Source organism: Centropristis striata, chromosome 5 (genome assembly GCF_030273125.1).
Source record: "Centropristis striata isolate RG_2023a ecotype Rhode Island chromosome 5, C.striata_1.0, whole genome shotgun sequence".
Lineage (NCBI taxonomy): Eukaryota > Metazoa > Chordata > Actinopteri > Perciformes > Serranidae > Centropristis > Centropristis striata.
The window spans coordinates 30,349,434-30,360,502 of NC_081521.1; the positions used below are offsets into that span (position 1 = coordinate 30,349,434).

Below are 11,069 nucleotides of genomic sequence, written 5' to 3' on the forward strand. Positions count from 1 at the left end.
CCAGCCAACAGTTAGCTTAGCTTATCATAAAGACTGGAAACAGGACTCTGTGCAAAGTTAGATTCATAGATAAAAATATCTGGTTTAAAACTAACGAGCTGCAGTTTTGCAGCTTCATATTTGACACTGGCATCAATTTCCTCAACAAATATTTCTCAAAATTACCAACTATTCCTTTACCTGTAACTAGTAGTAATTAAGGAATTTAAATTTATAAAAAAAAACAGCATGAAATGGCAGTACTCAAGAAGAATATCTCTAAATTGTACTTAAATACATGAGTAAATGTACTTTGTTACATTATACACCTGATAGTTTCACATGAACAAAATGTATACAATGTAAATTTACTGCCACTCATTCTGGAACATAATAAAAAGCATAAAAATGTGTTATTTAAAATACGTACAATTTAATGTCACAACCTGTTTCAGTAACAAACGGGGTACAGTTCTTATACTCCTATTCTAGCAGTACCATGTCCCCTTTTTCCACACAAACCAACTGTGAGGTGAAACTTCATTTCTGGCTAAGAGTCCTCCATCAAACAACTTCATCCGAGTCTGTAGCCATGCTGAGCCAGAGTCTGCATCAGCAGAGCCATTAGTGCTGAGGGACAGGAAAGAAATCAATGGTCATCTGTTCATAGGAAAGACCTATTCAGGTGCAGCCTTCACTCTGCAAATACTAAGTGCTGAAGTCTGAGTGTAAAAAATGGCCACAATAATAGATAACCACGAGCAAAACAGGCACTTTATTGAAAAATCTATCAGGAGAGCAACTTGGCTTTTAGAAACTGAGACCTTGGTATGGAGTCCGGTTTCTACAAATAACTTTTACTTCCTAGATTCAAAATGAGGACTTGAAAAATGTTCAATTCCCAAAAAAGAAAGAAAGAAGAAGCTACATATACAGAATATGTAGGATCAATACTAAAGCACTGCAATACTCCACAATTTCAGAGTAAATGCCACTCTTTATCGCATCACACTGCTGCCACCTAATGGCCAAGCTGGAGAAATGCACAACACAAACACATTCATTCAATTTCAAGTTGTGTCCAGTTGTTTCAGGCTTTATTCTTCACTATTCAGACTTTTTCCCCCTAAACATGATGCCTGGAAAAACATAACTGTTTCTTAATTAGAAACAAAATCAATTTAAATTTTGATGCCATCAAGAATGTATGCAAAATCATATCTTTATGATTAACTTTAGTATTTAAAAGTTATTCAATGACGACGTTCTCAATTTAATTATTACGCTACAACAACAATGACTTATTCTAAAATCTGAAAACTAAAACAACTATATCTCCAATGTGAACAGTATTGATACTTCAGTGGTTAATGATTAAATTGCTAGAAAAGAAAGCAGTTACTGTTAATGGCCTGCACATACGTAACCGTTAAGCCTAAGAGTTTATACTGGTAGAGAAATAGCTTATGATGCAGTTAAAGTCTTTTTATTTTCATGAAAAACACACTAAAACCTCCACTCATTGTGGGATACCCTCCAGTGTGTGTGTATCTGAGTAGAGTGTGTGTGTAGAAAGCTGCTCAGTTGCACTCTGAACTATCAGTGGAACGCCGTGAATGACCACATTCTGGCTGCCCAGGCTGATGTTTGGCACCAGTAACGTACTTTCCTCACAGGGTAAGTCACTCTGCATGCCCTTAACTGTCATCGCCTGCTTGGACATGTCCCCCGATGGACCACACACCATGTCAGGCGGAGTCGCCGCGGTCACCATGGCGGTGTTCCCTTCTGTCACCACTGTAACCTCTGTGCCGCCCTCCTGAATCAAGGCATTGAGGCCTTCCAGCTCAGAACACGTCGTGATGAAAGTCTGCGAGCCACTGACGGAGTTCTGAGCGGTTATGGCGGTCTGCAGCATGGCCTGTTGCAGCGGGTTGTTTGGGTCGTCCGGGCTGAGCTCAGTCAACAGAACCGCCTGGGGTTGGAGGGTGGCTTCTCCAGTCTGGGTCGACCCGAGGGGTTGCATAGGCGTGAGCAGGTTGACCTGCTGGATCATGGAGTTGACAACCATGTCCTGGCTTCCTGGGCTAAGCAGGACCATGTTGGTCTTATGTGGATCCACACCAGGTGGAATCTCCTGGCCCAGAGGGTGAGAGACGATGATTTTGAGCTGTGCACTGCTGTAAGGAGCCATTGAGTCAGATGTGATAGGAACTCCGAGCTGGGTGTTCTGTGACGTTGTGACCAAGTTGACTGTGTCCGACGGGGTGGCAAGCTGCAGTTGCAACACATTCTGAGTGTCTCTGTGCTGCTTCTTGTGGCTCCGCAGGGAGTCTTCCCTCACAAAGGAAGCGTTGCACGAGTCACAGCAGAAAGCTCGAGCTGCCTCTAGTTTGGCCCGATATCTGGAGCCGACAGGTTTTGGAGAATCACCTCCTCCACTTTTCCCACCCCCCTTGCCTCCTTTCCCACCGCCGCTGCCTTTTTCAGGCTTATCTGAGTGGCACTTCTTTTTGTGGATGACTAGGTTGCTGCGCTGCTTGGACGCAAAGTTGCAGAAGTCACATTTAAAGGGGCGCTCCTCAGAGTGGATCCTCTCGTGGACTTTGAGCGCCCCCTTGCTGGCACAGGAGTAATTGCACTTGGAACACTGGATGGGCTGAGTGGGTTGGTGTTCTCGCGTGTGTTGGCGCAGAGCGTTCTTGCTGGCACACTGGAAATCACAGTGCCCACAGTGGAACGAGTTGTCTGTGCCATGTTTGATCTGAATGTGAGATTTCAGGTTGCCCTTCATGGCGCAGCGGTATTCACAGAAGTCACACTTGTAAGGTTTTTCACCAGAGTGGATCCGGATGTGCCTCTTCAGGTCTGAGTTGATTTTGAACTTTGCATCACACTGTTGGCATTGGAAAGGTGCATCCCCTTGGAACGAAGTAAAATAAATAAAATGACTTATAGTGCAGTCTACAAAACAACATCATCCCACAGTTGCTGACATTTGTCACTACCTACCAGTGTGTGAGCGGAGGTGGACGGTGAGTTGGCTGGAGTTGCGGCTGGCGTAAGGACAGATCTGGCATTTAAAAGGCCGTTCGTCATAGTGGATACGCAGGTGCTTCTTCAAACTGCTGCTGTCTGCCGCTGCATAGGGACAGTGTTTACACTTGTGTGGCTTCTCGCCTGTGTGAGAGCGGCTGTGCATGTTGAGCTTGTCCCGCCGACTGAAGCGCTTGTGGCACAGCTCACACTCAAACGGCTTCTCACCTTGATGGTGTATTAAAAACAATAACTTGTATTAACATCTGATTCTGAAGTGCAACATATAATCACATGTGCAGGGCTTCTGACGTACCTGTGTGGGTTTTGAGATGCCGCTCCATGTCTTTCTGTCCATACTGCGTCTTAAAAGTGCAGCCTGGAGATCAACAGAAACAGCGCTTTTTACAAGGTGTGTCGGAAAATTAATTTAAAAGTGTCCTAAATAAATAAAACATAATGACATGGGGCTTGGCAGGAAGCACTGCTTTCCCTGCTTGGCAGCCGAAAAAAGAAGGAATGTGTTGCGGTCGTAAACGGCGAGAGGCACCGACCTGAAAAACAGCAGCTGTGTCTCTTTGAAGCCAGGGAAGGTTTTAATTTTTTGGAAGGTGTTTTCTGTGCTTTGGTCAGGATCTTTTTGACACCTCTCACGACACAGGTCTGGTAGGTTTCCTCGAAAAAACACTCACGGCTGGAATCTGAGCAGGACATTTTTGACATGGGACAAACAGACTGTAAAGTGAAAGTCTACATGCAGGTTCATGACAACAAAACCAAAAGAATATTGTTTATTTTACCTGTGAAATTTGCTGTTGCAGTGGTAGCTGGTGTGTCAGAGGTTGGTAGGGAGCATCCATTTTGCTTATGGGCGAGAAAAACGTCGAAATTATTATACTGCTGCTTGCAGAGTCCACAGATATGGATGTCTGGGCCCACCTCCACCTCAATAGAATATCCTGCACCGACATCAGAAGGAAGAAAACACAAAGCAGGAACCCATGATTTCAATAGGAAGTCGTATATGAAACTGGCTGCAACATTACAACGCAAAACAATGATAAGGATGTTATAGATGGGGTTTAGTTAGGCATCTTTCTATCCTCAAGACTGTTTTCCTTTACCTTCGGCGTTGTATGTTGCCATTTTCGAGCTTGTTTCGCTGGGGATCAACTCATCTTCTGGCTCCTCGAAGCCGACACGACGTCCACCATGTTGTTAAACTGCACCGGCTCGAGTGGAGACGCAGCCCGAACAACTTTTATCACATTTCGAAACAAGAAATGTACCGCGGGTTGGATAGAAATGGCAATAACAGTTTACTTCTCTGACAACACTGATACAATCGGTTTTACGACACGCTGCGCTGTGTTTACGGCAGCGGCATAAGCATGCGTTTTGTCCGTGTGACGTCACGTGATGCCTTTACAACTGTGGGAGAAAATACAAACGTCATTTGATCAGATTTTGCTTTTTATTAAAGAAATATTATATTTGGTTGACATGATTACAGCGATAAAGACGTTAATGTATTTTTTCTTATTCTTTTTTCTTTCTTTCTGTTCCACATTAAAAAATATAAACTGAATGAATGCATGAAGTGAACTTAGTGTCATATACCAACATTTTTATTTCTACCTAACTTATTTTATGTTAGTTATTAGTTATTTATGTTTGTTATTTTATGTTATTTTTTTGTTTTGTTGCTTTATTCCGTATTTTCTTAATGCTTCATCTGTATTTGAGTGATTCTTATGTTTCTTTTGATTGCATGTAAACAGTTGAACCGTTTTGAATAAAGATATATATATATATATATATATACTTCAAAATGACCACAACTAAGCAGGGAAAACAGTATGATAAAAATTGTGTATTTTTGTTTTAAAAATGTTTTTAGTTTGTTTTCTTAAGAAATGTCAAGCAGCCCATATTTATCATTTAAGTAAACTAAAGAGTTATGTCTTAATAGCAAAAAAAAAAAGTTCAGCTGACAACATCAAAACAACCGAGCGAGTCACAACAAACAGAAATGAAACAATAATTACCACACCAAATGGTAGCCTAAATCAAAAATAAAGGCAGCTACATAAATATTCATAGAAATATAGATCTTTTTGAATTGTATTTATTATGTGTATAGTATTATTTCATTTGGACACACATCAAACAGAATAGCTTTTCCCCTTTCAATTAAATGAAATATTTTCCCAAATTTAAATTATTGTCCTAAAACTCTTTTCTTTCTCTTCTCAGGTTGGAGGCTAAACATTATGTCATAATATCCTATAAAACTGCCGTAGTGGAAGTCGAATAAGAAGGCTTTACTTTAATTATAAGGTATACAATACGGAAAGCATCCCAAATGTTCATTCTTAATCTACAAGAGTGAAAAAGAAGCAAATCTTTAGTAAATGACACTCGAGTAATAGGGTTTTTACGAGTACCTGAATGCAGCATGACCGTTACAAATAGCCAAGCTACCATGCATACACAAACTTTTTGTTTGTTTAACCATTACACTTTACTTTAATTATAAATGATAAAATACGTAAATCATCCGAAAAGTTCATACTTAATCTACAAGAGTGAAAAAGAAGCAAATCTTTAGTCATTAACACTGGAGTCATAGGTTATTTACGAGTACCTGAACGCAGCATGACCGTTGTTGTGAAGAGCCACTCGGCCACTTCTGTCCGGAGAATGTTGTTTAGTTCTTCTTATGCTACCTCTACACCAGAAACATTTGTAAATATTTGGAAAAGACTCTCGGAAAATTATCAACTCACACCTGCTCACATCTAAAGACAAGAGTTTAGAGTTTTTAGTCCCAGACTGAGATTTTAGACAGACTGTGAATCTTGCAGGGTAACTATTTACAAGACTACAACTAGATTTTTTTTTAGCATTTAGCATCATGCTCTTAGTAAAAACTATTCTTGCAATTACGATATTTTCTTCGTTTCTAAAAATCCTAGCAAGACCGTTCCGGTATGTTAACATTACTGCCGCCTGTCGTACTGGAAGTCCGCTGAGAAGGCCCACAATAGCCAAGCTACCATACATACACAAACTTTTCGTTTGTTGAACCATAAAAGTAATGTCTAACTACCTGCCTACCAACGTTGGCCTAAAAACCCACTGTTAGCTAGCTATATGGTTTACAGAATGGCTGCAAAGTTAGCACAATTCATAATATAGCCTTAGCCCTCGCTTTGGTACCAGCAACAAGTTAAAGAATATTTTTCGTGTGAGAAGGTAAGCTTTCAGATGTAACAATTGCTGTAGGGCACTTAAATATACATACTCTACTATTTTTCAAGTAAGGGCAATTTACTGGGTTGTTGGGGTGAGTGAATGAGAATGCCTCTTTTTTATGCCAGAGCAGTCGTGGCTGGTGTGAATAAGCCATGAAAGTGACTGACACACAGCTCCATTTTCAGTGGCAGGTCCTTAACTGCCTGATTGCCACTGTGAAGCTCAGGAATTTCCTTACGCTGACTTTCCTGCATGGCAAAGGCACAGGACTGATTCCTTCCCTGCTGAAACAGCAAATCCTTGAGACTGACACACATACTCTCTTACACACACACACACACACACACACACACACACACACACACACACACACAATGCAGGGCCTTTCATGGCATGCCCAAACGAATCTGACTAGTTGATTACTGCTGTCTTTGGATTTGATTCTGTCAAGGATTGTCCCCGTAGATCCAAATAAATATATGGTAACAGTTTATGTCATATTAGTATAAAAGTACTGTTTTCTCAGGGCATGACGAAAATTGATGATTCGGTCCAAAAGAGAAGAAAAGACATGAAAAGAGGATAATTAAATAAATAATTTTGATCTGACCGAAGAGTGTGCAAATCATGTGCACATAAATCCTCCACAAAGTCAGTACAGTTAAATGTACATCAAAGACTACATTCACATGTGACAGACAAATGACTCAGAGATGGGTTAATTAAAGAAAGACTTATGTCATCCCCCCCAGCAGTGGAGAACAGGCCAGCATGCTCTCTGCTTTGATCTAGACTTCAGCTTTTACAATCAAAAGAATTGTAAATCTGGTTTTTCACTTTTCACACTTGCAGCTTATGAGTCTTATGAGTGAGTAGTTTAGTCACGTCATTAATAGGCCTTATTTATGCACCAACAGTAATGTGTGTCATTACAAATATTCAGTAGGACTGCAACTAGCAATTATTTTTTATTATTGATTGAGATGCAAATTATATTCAAATTAAAATAAATGAAACTATCACATTTGAAAGGCTGAAACCACCAATTATTTTGCCATTTGTGCTTGAATAATTACTTTAATGATTAATCGATTATCTCAACTCAATTTTATTTGTATACAAGCACCTTTCATACAATCATGCAGCACAAAGTGGTTCACAGAGCAAAATTAAAACAGCACAGGCCAAAAACAAACAGTAAATAGAATGTTGCAAGACTAAAAATGACAATAATAAATATAATAAATAAACACAAGAGATAAAAAATAGTATCAAAACAAACCAAAAAAGACTGACATCCTTGAAAAGACAGTTAAGCCCCACACCAAAAGTATATATTTGTTCTCTAAACTGTAGTATTTATCATTCAAGTCTAGTCTGCCTTCTCTCCAATATAATGGAACCAGAAGCCACTTTGCTTGCTCAAAGCGCCAAAAAATACATGTAAAAAACTCAACAGCAATGTCTCTTTCCAGAAATCACAACCTGCCTGCTCAAGATAATTCACAGATCTTCGTAGTGACCAACTTCATGGAGGAACTATTTTCTTTCCAGTATAGTTCCTACATGAAACTGCTCACAAAGAGGGGATTAAGTAAGCAGGGCTTGATTATTTGCACCACCAAGTTCCATTTTAGGCAGAAACACTTGGCAACTCACACCAAAACACATTTAATTTGAGAAAGAGACTATAGGTAAGAAGAATATATAATGTATTTGATTTTGGAGTTAACTGTCCCTGTAAGTAAAAGCCAGGCTAAAAAGATAGGTCTTAAGGTTTCTTTTAAAAATTTCAGGGAGGTGGAGATGATGCCAATTAATTGCCTGATCAATTGTTTAAGCTCTAATTTTCAGCAGTACCAATCGTCCCTGGTGAAGCAAACTGACTGTTTTATTCCCACTCGAGTTCCTCTGTCCTTTTAAAACAATGAGCTCTTTTTCATGTGTTGTACTCAGAAACAAAGTATCATTTGGACATCCTGCTGTGCCAAGTCTAATTTGTAGACTTGCTCCTTTCCCATTCATTGAGACGCCCGAGAATTCAGTGAGTGATGTAATGTCCCTCTTTTCCCCAATGAGACAAGGGCAACAATAGGGGGGAGTGCCTCTGTCACATTATTTTCCCCCACCGAGGCACGCCAGCTGCTTACAGTTGCTTAATGGCTACGAGCTGTCACAAGGCATCACAGCCCGCTGCCACACAGGAGCGGCAGATGCTTTAATTGCACAATGACTTGTAGGTTGTCAACAGCAATTATACCAGGCTTCCACCTGAGGGCACCCAAAGAACACCGTCTACTCACTTCACTGGCAAGACGCAAGCCTCAGAAGCTGGCTGTTACACATAAACCTGATCTCTGAGTCCTGCTTCTGTCCAGACAAGAGCCGCAGACAGATTCCAAGTCTCTTTTTAGCTTAATGGTTTATCCATGTGCTGCAATAACCTGTGCAGGATTGTCAGACAGCAGGCTCAAGACCCCAAAATCATATTTAGACATAAAATATTTATCTAGCTTTGTCACCTTAGGGCCCACGGCTCACCGTGCTGCGGCAGGTCGTGGTGTGCAGAGTTTGAGTAATTTTGCTCATTATTAATTCATGTCATTTTTTTCCTTTGCGATTCAGGGGAGGCTCATTCGCCGCTGCCAGCCCTGAGATTATTATCATTAAGAGGAAGCAAATAAAATGGTGAGTTCAAAGCTTTGCTGCAACATGCTTCAACCCACATTGGTTCAAATATGTTGATAGTTTGTTTTTATATATACGGTTCTGAGAAAGCCGTGTGTAATGTGCTTATATTTGCGGTCTATTCTATTTATAGGCAGCACTGAAATTATAATCAAGCAACTCAGAAACCAAACACACACAGTGACCTTCTGTTTGTGTCACGTCAAATCGAATGGGTAAAAGATGTCCCGAGTCCCGTGTTTGTTTTGAACCATAAGACAAATTATACACACATGTATGAATTCCTTTGGTCAACAGCTGCCATCTCAGCATCAGATAAAACAGAGCCAAAGTCTGGGAACCATCACATGCCTCCCAACACTCCCACTTTGTCATATAAAAAGACAAGTGTACACAAGCACACACAGCGCACACACACGAGCAAGTGCAGCAGTGCTACACACAAAAGGCGCACATGCTCACACGCAAAACAGCGCTATGCTCTTTGTATCTGCCAACTGATGCAGATGATAGGGCTGCAGATGAGTGCAGGCTAACCAGAGACTAGAGGGTACATGTGGCTTCATAGACAATAGCGGGCCACAGCCTTAAGAGGATGATATTCAACCTAAGAAACATGCTTGGATATAAATCAAGATGCAACTGTAATTATGTAGTATACATTTTTTTGATATTGTTACAAATTAAGTTTTTGCGTGCACAAATGTTGATGTCGCCGTAGTGGCAGGTGTGTATAAAATAGGATTGTTCCCCAGAGGAAGAAAAATGAGCTTTCCTGTCTTCTTATTAAAAGTGCATTTCAGTCAGAAAAGTGGGGTATTTTTAGTGAAGTCTGCTTATGATAGAAGGTAGCGTAGGTGTCTTGTATTATGCTGTAGTGTCAGCAGGGGGTGTCCAAAATCAGGCTAGAGAAAGAGACCCTGTGCTTGTTTGAAGCAGCTTACAAGGCAGTGCTCCAGTTTGTAGTCGCTGACATTTTGGAACCAGTGGGTCAGCAAAATGGAGAAGCCACAGAGATGTATCAAAACCAGTGAGACTTTTGATTACAGGACGATTGTGTGTAATTTATAGCAGCCCTTTGCTTTTCTTTATATTGAGTCCTAATTATACGGTTGCTGGGAAGTGACCATTACAATTATTGCACAAGTAGGTTTCAGGTGTTCCTTTCGACTCTCAAGTAGGACAGAGCAGCAAACGAAGTCACGGACGGAATATTTTGGGTTCAGATAGATCTACAGAGCTAAATCTAAACAAAAGATGTGTGCATGTGTGCGCGCACATCATGTGCGAATGTGTGTTGTCAATGATGTCATGATGGAGGAGGGAATCTTGATAGTTAGACAGATAACAATGAGGCTGGCTTATTCATGCCCTGCACACACACACACACACACACCTACAGACACACACACGGCATCATCATCGTCACAGAGGGAGAAAGGCTCATAATTGGACAGAGGTGTCTGTAGATAATGAAGCCAGACCTCACACCTGCCAAACCTTGGGGATTTCACTTGACTGGCCACTTAAATCTTCCTCACTCTGCGGGTCTGGAGGGCAAGAGAGTGAGTAAGGAACTAATGGAAAAAAAGCACGCGCTACAGGGAGGATCCCTGTCAGCATGAGTGTAGTGTGGACCCCCCCTCACACACACACACACACACACACACACCCAAGCTAACTCAGCCCCCACAGCTCGTTCCATACGGCACCCACCTCACTTCACTTCACTGTAAATCCTCTGGTGTCAAGGATTTCAGACGGAAATGGGGAAATGCTGCACCAGCTATTTTGTTTCAAACTCTCAAAACACTCGCTTCTCCCAAGTTGTCTTTGGTGACAGCGTTGTGTGCGGGAAGCGTATTGTGCCAGCTTTTAGTGGGGTGTCATTCGAGGTGCTGAAAGGGAAATCAGATAGACGCTTCAACGGAGAAATACTTCTATATAGAAAGTTTACCTGACAGTCATCAGTGAAGGCGTGACACTGTATCAGTGGTAGCAAAAAGCTACACCAATTAGGGATCGAGTTTACCCCGGCAAAATCTTAACAATTCATGAGAAACAAAATGGAATTTCACTGTCTTTTTTTCTTGACTTGATCCATAAAT

The 11,069-nt window shown here is 41.1% G+C and overlaps 1 protein-coding gene across 1 annotated transcript; it reads right to left on the bottom strand.

Annotated features, from left to right (window-relative positions):
- Window positions 1-392: 392 nt before the first annotated feature.
- On the bottom strand, window positions 393-5,887 carry zfp64 (zinc finger protein 64 homolog (mouse)). Its single transcript, XM_059332294.1, has 7 exons — window positions 5,663-5,887; window positions 4,140-4,446; window positions 3,816-3,974; window positions 3,570-3,716; window positions 3,332-3,394; window positions 2,992-3,243; window positions 393-2,901 (listed from the first exon to the last, which is right to left on the bottom strand). Exons 2-7 carry the CDS (start codon window positions 4,159-4,161, stop codon window positions 1,499-1,501), a joined length of 2,046 nt encoding a protein of 681 aa, XP_059188277.1. The 5' UTR covers window positions 4,162-4,446; window positions 5,663-5,887; the 3' UTR covers window positions 393-1,498.
- Between the last annotated feature and the right edge of the window lie 5,182 nt (window positions 5,888-11,069).

Excerpts from the sequence above, each read along its gene's own strand:
- zfp64 (XM_059332294.1), bottom strand. The coding sequence starts at position 4,161 with ATGGCAACATACAACGCCGAAG. Across the intron at positions 3,717-3,815 it reads TGCAACAGCAAATTTCACAG|ATTCCAGCCGTGAGTGTTTT; the intron begins GTAAAATAAACA and ends TGTCCTGCTCAG. Across the intron at positions 2,902-2,991 it reads CCACCTCCGCTCACACACTG|GGGATGCACCTTTCCAATGC; the intron begins GTAGGTAGTGAC and ends CTTCGTTCCAAG.